Source organism: Juglans microcarpa x Juglans regia, chromosome 4D (genome assembly GCF_004785595.1).
Source record: "Juglans microcarpa x Juglans regia isolate MS1-56 chromosome 4D, Jm3101_v1.0, whole genome shotgun sequence".
NCBI classification, from domain to species: domain Eukaryota; kingdom Viridiplantae; phylum Streptophyta; class Magnoliopsida; order Fagales; family Juglandaceae; genus Juglans; species Juglans microcarpa x Juglans regia.
This window is the reverse complement of record NC_054600.1, coordinates 17,976,392-17,992,829: the sequence shown is the minus strand read 5'-3', so window position 1 is coordinate 17,992,829 and position 16,438 is coordinate 17,976,392. Positions and strand designations below refer to the sequence as shown.

General features: G+C 37.2%; 2 protein-coding genes across 2 annotated transcripts; both read left to right on the top strand.

The window, feature by feature from the left end:
- Positions 1-827: 827 nt before the first annotated feature.
- Positions 828-13,394, top strand: LOC121261564. The gene is made up of 8 exons (XM_041163990.1): positions 828-989; positions 10,693-10,755; positions 11,072-11,350; positions 11,480-11,748; positions 11,834-12,043; positions 12,152-12,244; positions 12,711-12,806; positions 12,943-13,394. The coding sequence occupies exons 2-8, from the start codon at positions 10,734-10,736 to the stop codon at positions 13,318-13,320; spliced, it is 1,347 nt and encodes a 448-aa protein (XP_041019924.1). The 5' UTR covers positions 828-989; positions 10,693-10,733; the 3' UTR covers positions 13,321-13,394.
- On the top strand, positions 6,434-10,107 carry LOC121260176. The gene is made up of 3 exons (XM_041162019.1): positions 6,434-8,991; positions 9,121-9,208; positions 9,310-10,107. The coding sequence occupies exons 1-3, from the start codon at positions 6,434-6,436 to the stop codon at positions 10,105-10,107; spliced, it is 3,444 nt and encodes a 1,147-aa protein (XP_041017953.1).
- Positions 13,395-16,438: the final 3,044 nt, after the last annotated feature.

Sequence of the window (16,438 nt, the reverse complement as noted above, 5' to 3'; positions counted from 1 at the left end):
ACTACTTAATATAATATTAAATTTTAAAATCTTATATCACTATAGTCTATTATATTAATAGTTATACTAATACTATATCACTATATATTATAATATACTATAATATATCACTATATTATATACTATAATATATCACTATAGTATTATATATATAATATAGTATATTAAAACTGGACCGAACAAGACTGGAACCGGTAAAACCGGAAGTATTGGTTTAAGGGGATAACCGGTGCGGAATCAGTTCTTGAAAATGCAAAATCGGTGCATACCGGTTCAGTCTCAAATTTTGTCCAAAATCAAACTAAACCGGACTGGTTACACCCCTAGTTCTTGCCACAATTTCTTAGCTTTGTTTTCACCTAGCTACAAGAAATTGGCTCAGTTGCGGCGATATTTGGTCTGCTGGAATTAATATCGCCGCAATAAGTCATGTGTCACGGCGACTTCTTGGTCGACGCGGCTTCCAGCCCGTAACTTTTTTTTTTCTCTTTTTGCGGCGATTTTAAATAATTTTGCGGCGAAAATATTCGCCGTAAATATTGTTTTTATTTTTACAGCGATTTTGAAGATAGTAGCGGCGATATAAACCGCCGTAAAATGTCAAAATCTAATGCCGACGCTGTTTTTCGCTGCAAATCTCCAATTAATGTAAACGGCGCCAATACCTCCACATAAAATCAGTTTTCCCCCCAAATCTGGATTTCCCCTCAAATCGCGATTACCTTCGTCCCCATTTTTGCCTACCAGTCAGACACACGCCCCTGTTTCCTCTCGGCGATTTAGGAGCTGATAAATTTCTCTCCGTTGCATTCTTCGTGCGTTTCTTGGTTCTCCTTTCGCGGAATCCAGGCCCCTCATTCCAGACTTTGAGTTCGAAACAAAGTCTGTGCCTCACCGTCGACCACGTGGAGAGATTGTTTTCGGAAGCCCAATATTGGCGGCGATTATCGTCCATCGAGACGGTGGGGACTATCTTTCATGCGTCGCAGGTATTTGGTTGTTCCCTTTACTGCAAATAGCTCTCCCCCTTCATCCCCGCATGATTTCTTTATTGCAAAAATTATGCATTTTGGTGGGTACTGATTTGTTGTGTGTCTAAAGTCACTGCAGTCTTAAAGGGCTTGTAAGCATCCAAATCATTTGAGTGATCCTTTTTTTCTTGATCTGTAGCTTATGGATTTTTTCTGCTTCGTTTGGTTTATTCATGGCCCCTTCACTGGTGCATTGTTTGTGTTGGTCTCCTTGGACTGTCTTTGAAGTTCCAAACTGTCCAGTTTCAAAATTAGTGAAAATGATGGGTAAATGAAGTCACAAACTATATGGCCGTTCCAAAGTGATGCAGTTAAAGGAAAGGAAATGTCTGAGTGTCGGTTAGCTTGATAGGTTAACTCATTGTAGATGCTAGGAATAGAAAGGCTAGCAGGAGAGATTATTAGTTTAGGTTGTTGGAGGATGCCATGGATAGGGAAAAAAAAGTTGGCTTGAACCTGCCTGCTTGGAATACCAAGTTAAAAGGCAATTCTTTTGCGGAATAAATTCTCTGTTTCCACAAGTTAGAATATAAAGAGTTTACATGATAAGATGATATTTGTACAACAAAGGATATGTACTGCAGATTTTCAGCTCCAGTTACAAACTTTACTTAATTATCTTTTGTGGCTATATTTCCTGAACAGAGGAGTTGGAACTGATCTTATGTTTGTAACTGTGTAGATAAGTCTTGAGTCGTGACAACTGTTTGAGTCTTGAGTTGTGACAACTGTCTTGGTATTTTTTTTTTCATATTAAGATGTGTTCGGCCTTTTGGTTTTACGATGTTCTAATCTTTGCTATCATTCATTACTTTGGATTGTTGGTGACATCACAAGAAAAACTGATAGCATATCACTGAAATGAAAACCATTTTAAGTTGATGTATGACAAGAAGAAAGCCAGATCAGAGAACCAAAAGAAATAATACATGCAACCTTACATTTACTGTAATGAATGTGACACAACACCAAACTTAATTGTTTTACCCACCTATAACCCCTCCTTTTTATTTTTAATCTGGCCTTTATTGGCACTTTGTTAACTGAGTGACTGCAGGATCTTGAGGTTGTGATTGTCTGCTCTTTATCCAGGAAAAATAGGAAAAAGTTAACAATAAAGCTAATTACTTTCAAAGTTTCATGGCTGAGAAAACATAAAGGATTTTTTCCTGAAAATGCAATTAATTACTTGCTGAAGATTGAGGTTTTGATTTTCATCATTACGAAACCTGATAAACCAAAAAAATAAAAAAATAAAAAAAATAAAATAATAAAAAAAGGCATTAACTGATATTGTGATTTTCTTTTTTTTCCTACTGTTGGTGACATGGGGCTTCTTGCATATCTTAGTTTCATGCATTAGCTGATCTCCACCTGTTGTAGAAGGGTACTTATCATGTGCCCATTTGCATGTCAGGCGCCACGATCGTTCCTTTTATTTCTTCTCTAAGCCTTTTGACCTTTCTGCCTCTTTGCCATCCACATAATACATTAGGGTCATGCTTATACTATAGATATGTTCTTCCCAATTTTGGCATTATTAAACTAATAGATGCATGCACAAAACTTTTTAAATAAATTTTCCACGTCTCCCTTTATGTGATCTGTTTGTTCTGGCCATCATCTACACGTAAAAGTTAAGTTATTGTTTTTCTTAACTGTTTGAGTCTGAGTAGGATCCAAAACATTTTCCAATTCCTGCTATATTCAAGTGCAGAATTTTAGCGGCGAAATCGTTGGTACTAGCTTAGTTATCCTTATATTATGATATACTTGTCTTTGTCTATTTTAATGAAGCCCCTTTCGTCCAAACATCAGAATAATCATTACCTTCTTTTCATTTTAGCTAAGTTTTGCAATCAAATACAATCTTTATTGCGTCTGGATATTTGAGTATAATACTATTATTAATCAAGACCTGTGATAGTCCAGCACGTTTGGTTATGTATATTAGTTGAACTGATTATAGTTATTATACATGCAAATATTTAATTGTTTACTTGAACTGATTATAGTTAGAATACATTCATGTATTCTAACTATATACTTACTTCAATTTAAAGTTTCTTTGGTGCTAATAAGCAGTACCCCCGGCCATTCCTTTACCCTCCTTTAATTCTTTTGTTTCATTTGTCCTTCTACATTCTTTTGGTTTTAATTATAGGTTGTCGTATTATGGTAAACCAATCAGTGGGTCTTTTATCTAAAAATTGGTTGCCTCATTTCTAATGTAAAAGTGTATTTTTTTTTTTTTAATATTTTGATTTTTTTGCACTTGCGGTCAAAGTGAGCGGTTACTTTGAGGGATAGAGTAGCAGCACCCTTTTATTTTTTTTTCTTCTTTCTTCTTCTTGATTGGATTGCAGGAAATTAGTTAGCTAGCTTCCAATGACATGCATGGCAAAATGTGTTTGTACTTCTAATTGGTTTTAATTAATCATCTTCCTCATGATCATATAGCAAAAATTTTGTCCAAAAGGTGCCACTAATGCAATGAACTGCATATTTAGGACAAAAGGGTTGATGAAGACTAGCTGAAGTATTTAGAAGCTGGATTTTGGTAACAAACAAGGGTTAGCGGCTGGCCTAGCTAACCCTTGTTTTGTTGTTTCATTTGGATGTGATTCCCTAACTTTGTGTTACTCATGAATTTGCAATTCAGAATAACTAAATAAATGAATACTTCTTCAAGCTTTTTGAGCTGTTGTTCATCTCATATATATTCGAGAGGTAGACCCCCCCATATATGGAAATCGATCATATCCTATTACATATTATAATAGGATATATTCATGTCCATATATAGACTTACATATATGGACATGAATCCTATGCTCATGAGTTAGAGATTACATTAATTTAAATGTGCCCCCGATGTTTAACCTAATTGCTTCATTCTGAACATTTCTTTTTTTCCTTCCCTTTTCTCCCCCACAACCAATTATTAGGAGCTAATGATTAAGAAAGATGAAGGCCAATGGATATATTAATTTCACCTTAGCATCCACTTCTATGTATAGTTAATGGAATTTAGAGATCTATGGTAGGCTGATTTGTACTAAGATATTGAAATAAAAGACTCAAAAAAGAACGAGTTCCCTTCAAGAGGGGAATTAAATCAGCTTATGTAGCTGATAAGCGTCTTAGTACTTGTATTTATTTTTTCATGGACAAATATAAGATCTCTCTCTCTCTCCCTCTCTATTATTATTTCTCTTCCCAATAGCCCTTCAACATATCAATGTCTTTGAACAGTACTGTCAATTTATTGCACATGACAAACATCTCTCTTTCATTAACTTCTAGCAAATACAATCTGTGACAGTGGCTATAGGATAGGATAGGAGGTGTGAGGTGTTGTGTATGGCCATCATGTACTTGAGCATGTTATGTATAGATATAACATATCTATCTATATATGTTGGTCAAAATGAATTCCATCACTTGTGCAATGTACGTACAGGTAAATCAATAGAATAGTGCTACCATATCCATATTAATTACAACCATTTGACCATGATGGCAATTTTCTGCTATTATTTGCGGATTAAGCTAGCTAGCTTAATTTCATTAATTCCTAAAAGCCAATAAGTAGGGTTACCCAAAATAACAAATTCAATAAAGCCAATAAGTAGATCATGACTCAACGTAGGGTTTGTTTCCCTTGGTATTATAATTAGCTAGCCAGCTTTCTTTTCCCTTTTTAATTTTATTTAGGGTTTGTACATGTTTGTTTGTTTTTTACCCAGTAATTGTACATATATGTAAGACATTAAGAGGCGAAGTTTAGGTTGGCTTTTGTTTTTTTGAATCACTTGAAATGTGGGGCTTGAACAGGTGTGTTAATGTGATATCAAACCATTGTGTTTGCAATGATAACAAGTGGTAATTCTCGGTGGGGTTCAAATAAGTATAAGATTAGACTTCCAATAATGCACCAATTCCACTAAAATTTTCCTGCTTTCGAATGCAGATCACCAATTTACATAGTTATGCATTTAACTATGTGAATTATTGGGCATCGACCAATTTTGTTATTTTGTACTGCCTTGGGATCCCACTTCCACTTCTATTCTTTCAAGCCAAGAATGAATTTCTAAATATTGTTCTGATCTTTAGTTAGATGATGAATGCATGCCATGCCTTCAGATGAACATTATTGTGTAAGTCAGAGTTTGAGTTTTGAGATATTTGGATCCATGCGGCTCAACAGATTTGTGATGTGTTCCAGTTATTTACTCCTAATTATTCTAACTCTGAATGGAATGATTTGAGAGATTATAATTGGCTATATCATGAGATACCATTTTGAATCTCATTGTATAAACTTTAGGCAGGATATCAGTTCTTTCTTGCTTGATTACATGTAACTTGAGGTAAGAGCTCGTCACCTTTGCTAATCTTTTGGATTGTAAGGCTGAGCAAGATCAAATAACTCAATATGTTCAGCTCGAGTTATAGTTACGTGTTCGAGCCTAGTCGAGCCTGACATTAGTCTCAGCGGAGTTGAGTTATTATTATTCTTTAACACGCTATATCATAGTCAATTTATTTCTTTTAGCTTCCCTTGTGCTCTTTTTAAACAAAAATTACATGAATAATATATTTGGTTTTGGATAAAAAAATGACCATATCTTTTCATTGTTGGACTCCCCCCACCAGATTTTTCCCAACATGTAGATGTTATCCAATGACAATCTATTGACATTTTCTAACCTTTCATCGTATATGTAACATCGCCCAGAATACTGATCTTGTGCAAGCAGAATTCTTGTAATTCCTTAGACCATAATGGTTCTCCAACCATCCATTAGTTTCCCTCCAAGGCCCATCTTTAATAATCTAGGCATCATGGTTGTTTAGAAGATATGGTTTTGGTTGCATGTCTTCAGCCATAATTCTCAACGTAGTGTTCACAAGTGCAGTTTAATAAAGGCTTACCCAATTCATATATGCCATAATTGTTTTGTGTATAAGTAATGATAATATTCAAGCATACTACCTACACGCTTCCATAACTTCGATAATTCTTCCAACTCTTGTGTATGTGGACCATCTACTTAGAATCTTTGTATGCACCTTGATCTAGAATATACCAAAAATATTCACATATATATGACTATGTTTAACATGCTGACATATATTTTCTACAGCACTTCACTGCTCCTGGCATAAACACACTAAACCATTCATCACTATCTCTTCGTCACTCCACAACGATCTTCATGACAACCCTGGTTAGTATCGTTTTCAACATCTTCTCTTGTGCTCCACATGCAAGTAACTTCATACTCGCCTGCTTATTTATTCAACAATACACTTTCTCATATTCTTTACCCGTCTTCCATATAGCTAAATCTTAGTTATCCGATTAACTAACATGTATATTTCGACCTTTTTAGATGGACAAAAACTGGATGAACTTGACCGATAGACTTCGTTCGCCTGCATACGCCGATGGGGTTAACACTTTCCTCACCCTTGCACAAAACCATTCTCAGGGCAGTGATCGCATTCGGTGTCCATGTCGTTCATGCTGTAATAATCTCTTCTTGCCTATACAAATTGTGGAGACTCACTTGTTCATTAAAGGGATCAATCCAAATTATACCCAGTGGGTATTTCATGGGGAGGAGGAAACACGAAGTTTCAATGACGATGGTGACGATAGTGTTACTAATTACGCCCACGAGTACATTGATGACATGGACCATATGTTAGATGACATCCGGGCAAGCACATTCGTCGATGTTCCCCAAGATCATGGTAATCCATCGCCAACTCGTGGATCAATACCAGATCCCTCCCCAAGTTCATCTTTCGACCATCTACTAGAGGATGCCCGACGTCCACTTTTTGCTGGTTGTACAAAATTCTCAAAACTGTCATTTATTGTGAAGTTGTTACACATTAAGACACTCGGTGGTTGGTCAATAAAGTCGTTTGATATGCTACTAAACATGTTGCGGTCTGCCTTTCCTGATGCAGAATTGCCACATTCATATGAGGAGTCAAAGTCATTGGAGCGGGGTTTGGGATTCAATTACCATAAGATTCATGCATGCCCCAATGACTGCATCTTGTTTTGGAAGGAGAATGCTAATCTTAATAAATGTCCTAACTGTAAGGCTTCAAGGTGGGTGCCTAATACACACAAGGCACGCCTTATCCCGCAAAAAGTGTTGCGGCATTTTCCTTTGAAGCCAAGGTTGCAACGTCTCTTCGTGTCTGCAAAGATAGCAGGTGATATGAGATGGCATAAAGAGCAACGGCCGACTGATGATGATAGCCTGAGACATCCTGCAGATTCAGAGTCCTGGAAGAGATTTGATGAAGAACATAGTTGGTTCGCTCAGGATGCTCGCAATGTAAGGCTTGGGATGTCAAGTGATGGTTTCAATCCGTTCAGCAATATGTCTAAACCGTATAGCATTTGGCCAGTAATCTTGGTTCCGTATAACTTGCCTCCGTGGTTGTGCATGAAAGACCAATTCATGATGACATCCCTCATTATTCCTGGGCCAAAATCTCCAGGTAATGACATCGATGTTTACTTGCAACCATTAGTCGATGAACTGCTTGAATTTTGGGAACATGGGGTACCTACGTATGATGCCTCCACAAAGGAAACTTTCATGTTGCATGCTGCTTTAATGTGGACAATCAACGACTTCCCAGCCTATGGGAATCTTTCTGGCTGGTCAACAAAAGGAAAATTAGCATGTCCATCCTGTAATGTGGGCACAGATTCCATGTGGTTGAAGTATGGCCCAAAACATTGTTATATGGGACATCGTCGTTTTTTGCCGCCAGATCACATGTGGAGAATGAGAAAACATTTGTTCAATGGTCGAGAAGATCAACGCATGCCACCAAGGATTTTAGAAGGAGCTGATGTGGTTGCTCAACTACAGATGATTGGCAATGTGCAATTTGGTAAATCTGGTCGAAAGAGAAAACGCACTGCTGAAGAGTTGAACTGGACAAAGTATAGCATTCTCTTCAAGCTACCGTATTGGTCAACCCTGCGTCTTCGACATAATCTAGATGTCATGCATATTGAGAAAAATATTTGTGATAACATCTTGTGCACATTAATGAACATTCCTGGGAAAACCAAGGATAATATCAATTCTCGACGTGACTTGGAGCTTTTTCAATTTAGAAAAGAATTACATTTGAAGGTCCAAGGTGAACGTGTTACAATGCCACCTGCACAGTACATATTACACGGTCATGAAAGGAATAAATTCTGTGAATGGCTGGCCGATGTGAAATTTCCAGATGGATTCGCTTCCAATATATCGCATTGTGTTTCTGTACGTGATTGCAAAATCAAAGGATTGAAAAGTCATGACTGCCATGTTTTTCTCCAAAGATTACTTCCTATTGCTGTTGGTGGGTACTTACGAACTGATATTGCATTGGCCTTGACTGAATTGAGCACTTTCTTCAAGGAGTTGTTTGCCCGAACCCTGGATGTTAACCGCCTATCACAACTCCAAATTGATATTGTTACAATTCTATGCAAATTGGAGATGATATTCCCCCCATCTTTTTTCGATGTCATGGTCCACCTAGCTGTCCACTTACCCCGTGAGGCCATACTTGGGGGTCCAGTACAGTACAGGTGGATGTATCCATTTGAGAGGTATCTCGGCAAGTTCAAGCGGTATGTTAAGAATAAAGCTCACCCAGAAGGCTCAATAGCCGAAGCCTATATTCACATCGAATGCCTGACTTTTTGCTCAATGTATCTCCAAGATATTGAGACGAAGTTTACTCGAATGGACCGCAACATTGATGGTGGAGAAGCGGAGAATATAGATGGATTCAAGATTTTCAACCAGAAAGTTCGTGTCATGGGTGTGGCTTCCAACTTGAAATTATCAGATAAACTCCTCAAGGAAGCCATATGGTACGTCCTCAACAACTGCGCTGATATTGGACACTACCTAGAGTAAGCATCCATTATCTCTCAAGTTTGAACTTTTTTCTTATGGCTTTTCGTTGACAACCCATCATTAGTGTATGTCCCTTACGTAACTGGGATATAATGTTTAGATGATTAAATAATCTCCAAATGCAGGGAGCACTACGAGAAATGTAAGGTGCATAGCCCAATGAGTATCAATCGAACACATCAAACTGAGCTTCCAACTTGGTTCAGGAAACTTGTAAGTTAGCTTGCTCCCTCTCTAGTTAGATGAACTCGATCTTTTCTGACTAAGTTAATTAACAAACTATAAGGAATTACCTCCCACCAATATTGTTGTAGGTTCATGACCAGAGAGGGACCAACCCACTCGATGTGACTGCTGATCTGTATGCGTTAGCTTGCGGTCCTGAACCTAAGGTTGCATCTTATGCTGCTTGCATTATAAATGGCAAAAGGTTCCATACAAAACAGCGTGAACTTCAAAGGCGTACACAAAATTTAGGGGTGTTGGTAACTGGTGATGAAAGTACAAATAATGTTGACTTTTATGGTGTTATTAATGATATCGTGGAGTTTCGCTATATGGGTTGGCATCGGGTGTACTTGTTCATGTGTGATTGGTTTGACATTGGTGATCCAAGACGAGGGATACGAGTTGATAACCATATGACCAGTATCAACATGGACAGGACTTGGTATAAGGATGAACCATTTGTGTTAGCATGCCAGGCTTCCCAGTGTTTTTATATTAGAGATATAAGGACGAAAGGGAGATGGTTTGTGGTGCAAAAGTACACGAATAGGGATGTATATGACATTCCACCGGTGCCAAGGGTGTTAGAAGATATTGATGGCGAATCAAGTGATGATGATGCCTATCAAGAAAATGAATCATCATATGATTATGCACCATTGCATTGTGATGGATGTCCTGTGTCAACTCCATTGAATAGGAATGATATAGAGCCTAGCTTGATTGATGCACGAGAAGTCACTGGTTTGGTTGGTCAAAACATGGATTCAAAAGATTTTATTGACGATGGCCCGATTGCTTCTAGTTCAGGAGATGCGTATGGTGATGGGGAATATTCAGATGAGGATGACCTACCCACAGACGACGAGTTTGTGTCAGAATAGTCAACCAGCTGAAAAGTTGATGCACTTTTATTCCATAGTTAACTTTTTTTTGTAATGGGTATGTGTCAGATATAAATTACACAGACTTACATGTATGTTCCTTTTCAAATAAGTTATAATGCTCAAGTTACCTTTGATTCATTCATTTTGGGTCAAGTCACTTGCATCTTTCCATAATCAATAGATGTTTCAAGTCATAGATCCTGAATGCACATTTACTATGAATGTAGTTATAATGATAGCTACCTCTAGTTCCAAATTGGTCTATTTATTTATAAGAATAGGAGGTGATATTGGTTGGGAAAATTTGAGAAGTAGACGTTTAATATAGTCTGAAACTTAGTTTCACGTGTGAGTCATATGAACAAAGTATAAGTTACCATTAACTATAACTAATAAAAGAAAACTACAAAACCGGTGTTGATTTGTACCATATTAACCATAAATTACAACCCATGTATGAGGAGACCTCATTAATAATTAAGTGAATATTGTGTGTTTTATAGTTTATCTTAACACAACTTTATATTTGTGATATTTCTAAGTCATTATGTTGCGTTTCTGACATATATTATTGCATCTCAGGTGGGGGGAAAAAAGACGGCGTTGCATTTATCCTGCAAGAAATGAGGAGCATCAACATTCAAGGTAGATATGCAACGATTAAGTTCTTTTCTTATAGTAGGTTGTGTGATCTTTTTCATGTATGCTACGTGATTGCAACAAACGAAAACCCTGCTATTTAACTTTGTTTTTCAATCATATTACAATTTTGAAAAAGATTGCTATATATATAGGTGTATCTTGAAGATAGCGAATAAAATATCCATCATTTGGTTTGTAGATAGTAGTCATCTAACTCCAATGGGTATTAGAGTCACGTTTCAATTAAGGTATTTAATATGATTTATTAAAGGGCAAAAGCTTTTTTGTAACTCATTCGTAAGATGTGGTACAAATGCAGGTGATGCGATGGGCGACAGTTTTCGAGGAAGAGGGGCTGCACGAGGTATTCGTGCTCGACGATTTGTACCATATACATGTAGAGCCCGTCGACCACGTGGATCTCGCATCGCTTCATACCATTCCACTAGCTCAGATGCAGATCCATCAGGATCGGATGACTCAACGCAGCCTCCCAGTCATCCATGGGAGCCACCATGTCCAACTCCAATGCCTCCACCCGGGCCGAATAGAGAATCATCACCCAGAATAGAACCCCCATCTAATGGAGACAATATCGGTACAGTTCATCATTTTTATTCTTTTTTCCAATACAAAACCCGTAGGACATTATGTGTAAACAACAAAGATTAAATATGAATCATGATCTCATATTCGTATTTTTTTTTTCTATGAACTTGAAATACAGATGTGACATCTCCCACAATGCCTGTCGCGAATCAAGAACAGCCCAAACGTAGACGTGGGCCTGCTAAGTGTATTGAGTTTGAGAAAGCGAGAAAGTACGGGAAAGTGCTTTTGAAGATTAATGAAGGTGAAACAGCCCCGTGCTGCGAGAACGCATCCATGTTCACCACACGGGTATCACAAATAGTAAAACAACATTGCGACATGAGTTATGCGAGGTGGACTGATGTGCCTGATGCAGAAAAGAACGAGTTGATCGAACGTGTGAGGGTAAGAACATTGTTATTTCATATTGAGGGTAAGGAAGTGGGCGTACAAAACAAGATGACGTTAACGTTTGGGTTAATCCATGTAGGGTGACTTCGTGTTGGATTGGGATCAGGAGAATCATAGATTGGCCGTCTTGAAGCAGTTGCGTAAGCGGTTCAATGCATTTCATCACGAATTACACAAAAAATATTTATCGTACGGCAGTCACTCAGAAGCATTGGCTTCTGGGTGTACCATGGTCAATGACAACGTTTGGGTTAAGTTGTGTGAGAGGTGGGGAACCGACAACTTCAAGGTATACATTGGTTATTCAAAATAAAAAAACATATGAAATTTAACTTAACATGACTTTTAATTTTATTATGCAACTTGTGTGTAAGCTAACATTGTGTGTTAATGACAGAAAATCTCAGCACAAAATCGGGAGAATAGAAATAGGCAAACTGTTAACCACACAACTGGCCGCAAATCGTTTGTGAGGATGTTGGAGGAGAAGGTACATTCTTTATTAAATGGATTGTTGCCGTAACTTGTATGCTCACAACCCATTTGCATCGTAACTTGTATGCTCCTATCTCTCTATTCTCTCCGGGAAGTCTTTGAACAGAGAGATGGGATTCAATTAAAGAGAGACGGATAGAGACTCTCGGTTTGAGAGATTGAACTATTTTTTCAGTTCCATACAATTTAAGTCGGTAGAAAAGTTCAAAGATGATTGATCTTCAATATGAAGCTTTGTTTGCAATTGGTTTAATATAGTCTGAATCTCGTAACTTGCATTTGTGGAGGGCATTTGTTCAGAAATGTTCATGTCCACTCATGTGCATCGTAAGGTATCTTCGAGATAAGCTGATTTGTATTGAAGCATTTGTGTGGTTGTAAGTACATGGGTCTTTTTATATGATTGGCCCTTTTTGCTAATCTTTCGGTCTAATAATATTCTTAATTCCACACACTTGTAGCGGGCTACGAATGCGAATTTGGTGGAGTTCTATAAGGAGACCCGATGGTCAAAGAAGAATGGTAGATTTGTCACCACAGCCGCTGAAGACACTTATGTGAGTACCAAGGCAAACTCAAAACTATTTGTTTAAACAAAAAAGGATTGGTCAATTACTTTATCTTTGAGTAAGTGGCTTATTCATGGCCCATACAAGACTTAAGAGTAACCATATAAATAATTTACATGTGTAGAAGGAGATGATTGGCAAGATGGATGGTCTAGCGCCTGAACAACGCACCGATGAGGCAGCTGCGAGTGTTTTTAGGGAGGTACTTGGTCAGAGACCAGGATACGCAAGGGGGCTAGGCGAGATGGTCATCCCGGAGTCGACAAGACAACGGGACCGTGAACGAGAAAGAGAGTACCTTGCGTTAATTGAAAAACATAAGAAAGATGCCGACAATTATATGAAAGATGCCGAAGTTTACAAGACGCAGCTTGATGAAGTGAAGGATGAATTGCGAGAACTTCGTGAGAGGCAAAATGAAACTGATAAGATGATGAGGATGTTCTTCTTCAATTTCCATCCTTCCCCTGGGTCTCTCCATTCTTCTGGAGAGACCCAGTGAACCTTGGTTTTGAAAGGAGGGAAGGGCTTTTTTGTATATTTTGGGCAGTTTTTGGATGTGAAAGATCGTGGGTGGCCAATATGTGAAATATATATATATATATATATATTTATATATATATGAAGACAAAGGTTGTCTATTTTTGTGTTGTGGGAGAGGTGTGGGCAGTCGGTGGGATTTTTTGGACTTGTAGAGGGGATAGAAAGTTAGGGATTTAGCATCCTGATGAGTAGATCCTGAATTCATTTTTTGCTGTTGGATGTTTTTGCTGACTGGTATGGGCTTAAATGAATTTTCAACACCTTGAACGGCAATTAGGTGATGGGTTATTGGCAGTGCAGTATATTGAAGGTACAATGTATAAGTTATGTAATTCTTTGATTCCTTCTCCAATGAATTTGTGGTACACATAACTTTTTTGTCAAATAGGAAGCTTTTTCTGGTTATAAGTAAGAAAGGTTTGTTAGAATCTGAATATTCCTAACAAACCTTTCTGTTTTCAAGTCAGGAAAGGGATATTTTGATGGAGCAGCTGGATTGCAAATCTGCATACCAAAAATTAGGTATGTGTGTACCCATTTTCATTCCTGGCATAAAAGATCTTCAATGGCATTTTAAAGTTGGTGTACCCATTTTTTACATGATACAAAGTTCAGGATAATATTTTGTTTTTTATACATTAAAGTTGTAATTAGTTAAGCGTGGTGTTGTGAAATATGTACACATGAGAGACATGAGGGAGGGAGTGTCTGAGGTTAGAGAGTGCATGTCCTTGGTACTTCATGGTTGAAAGTACTTTTCATGTAACTAATCCTAGCTGTTTATTGTTCCTATTTTCTCAGAATACCAAGGCATGGTCTCTAAATGGATTGTCTGAAGTAAATGGAAAGCATTGATCTCCCAACCTAAAAAATGTAATTGTGTGTGTGAATTTTTTTTCTTGAAATTCAATTTCATGAATTTAACTTTGTGGGATTACCAGGTCTAAGGCAGGAAGTGTTCAACTTCATCCACCACTATCAGCTCAAAGGTTTGGTTCAAAATCAGCAAAGTAAGATTTGTCTTCGGGAGGATGTTTAGATTTTTTTAAGTTAATCTTTTATACTTATATGAGACATCATTATTTGTTAGAAATGCACTTATAGGGCAAAATTATGTTTTTGTTGATAATTTCGTACTTCTCATGACCATAGTCAATTATTCTAAATAGGATCAGGAAGTATATTTCAAGCCTTAGACCTGCTGCTAAAGTTGGCAAAATAGGGCCCCTCATTGATGCATGCATTTGTTATTTGGCTTGGTTGTTAACATATCAATGTTTACAAGTAAGATATTTTGCTTGCTTGGTGACAGTTTTTTTGTTATCTTTTTTTTATAAGTACTAAGCTTGGTGACACTTGTTATTAGTTTTTCGATCATTTTCATTTTCTGGTTTTGTGCTTACCAGTTCCCCAAGTTCATGTTTTTTGGGCCCCAATGCAATTTATTTCTTTATGTGCTAAATAAGTTGTTTTGTGGATTAATGTAAGGTGCTTAGAGCATATATTTGGTTGGTCAATAGAGTTCACTTGGTGTTTCTCATGTCACCTCTTGAGGTTGAGATGGAGGGATGGAATAAAGGAAGAGAAAATGAAAAATAAGAGGCTGAAATGTTAAGAGAACCAAAAGAAATTTTTCCTCTGCTGTTTTCATCAATTTATTTCCTGCTTTGGGTCATTTTTTACCAGTGAAGAAAGTGATGCTAATATAGGCTGATGTTATTTGTTTTTAACAACTTGGTTCATGAGAAAACTGCTGCATACGCTTATGAGGAACGCCCCAATTTTGGGGCTTAGGGTCTTCAGCAGGTTCATGCATCTACCATATAGTATAGACCAATTCATAGATGTAAACCCCCCCCCCCCCACTACACACACACACACAACAACAAACACAACATAAATATATATATATATATATATATATATATACGCACTTCATCAATTAAGAGCATGATTGTTAAAAAGGAAGGGTCACAATAGTTTCATATTTGTGTAAATTAAAGAAACTATATATTAATAACTGAGAAACACTTTCCTATTCTTATATTCAATCATTAAATTTATATACAGGAAAAGGCATTTGATGAAGTGCAGATGCAGCATCAGAGAGATGGGAAGACACTAAGAAGGCAGCTTATGTAGCTGCCCTATATTTATATGTCATCATGTGCCTGTCAAAGTGAGCTGTATGTTTTCTCAAACCCTGCACTTCTAGCTCTCATATGCATACAGTAATATATATATATATATTGCTATATATTTAATGAACTATATGACCATATACACCTGTAAATTTCTGCTTAGACCATTGTGTTTGGTTGTCTTTGAGTTCACTTGGTACTTCTCAAGTCACCTCTTGAGGTTGAGATGGAGGGATGGAATAAAGGAAGAGAAAATGAACAATAAGAGGTTTCATTTTAAGAGAATAGGGAATTAATTAAGTACTGGTTTGAGTAAGGCTATTTTCTCTGCTGTTTTCATGAAGTTATTTTCTGTATAAACCGGCATTTTTTACAAGCCAAGAATTTCTGCTTGGTGAGCAGATGTTATTAGTTAACTTAAGGCCAAAAACTGTCTTGGTTATTGTGCTTCAGTTAACTTGTGCAATATGCTGTTAGAGTGAGAGTTTTCTGTTTGGATGTGTATAATACTCCTTTGTGGATTCTGTTCATGGTTGCTTAGAGCTGGTTTTGGATGTGCCTTTGAGTTAACTTGGTACATTAGGGTCATGTCACCTCTTGAGGTTGAGATGGAGGGATGGAATAAAAGAAGAGAAAATGAAAAAGTAGAGGTTGAAATGTTAAGAGAACAAGGGGTTTCGAACCATAAGTGCTGTTTAGATTGAGTTTGCTATTTCCTCTGCTGTTATTATCTTCAAATTTTATGCTTTGGGTCATTTTTTACAATTCAAGATCGGGTCATGCATGCTTGGTGAGCTGCAGTTGTTAGTTTATAGACTAACAACTCGGTGGGGTTTTTCTTTTTCCTAACTTGTGCAATGACTATGGTTTTTGAGCAAGAACATCTCTCTTCCAGATGTGCATAATTTTGGTTTTAATTATAGGTTGTTTTTTGGT

Bases quoted from the DNA above. Each gene is read 5' to 3' on its own strand.
- LOC121260176 (XM_041162019.1), top strand. From the start codon at position 6,434: ATGGACAAAAACTGGATGAACTTGACCGATAGACTTCGTTCGCCTGCA. The intron at 8,992-9,120 runs GTAAGCATCCAT...CTCCAAATGCAG, and splicing joins GATATTGGACACTACCTAGA to GGAGCACTACGAGAAATGTA. The intron at 9,209-9,309 runs GTAAGTTAGCTT...ATATTGTTGTAG, and splicing joins CAACTTGGTTCAGGAAACTT to GTTCATGACCAGAGAGGGAC.
- LOC121261564 (XM_041163990.1), top strand. From the start codon at position 10,734: ATGAGGAGCATCAACATTCAAG. The intron at 11,351-11,479 runs GTACAGTTCATC...CTTGAAATACAG, and splicing joins ATCTAATGGAGACAATATCG to ATGTGACATCTCCCACAATG. The intron at 12,245-12,710 runs GTACATTCTTTA...ACACACTTGTAG, and splicing joins TGAGGATGTTGGAGGAGAAG to CGGGCTACGAATGCGAATTT.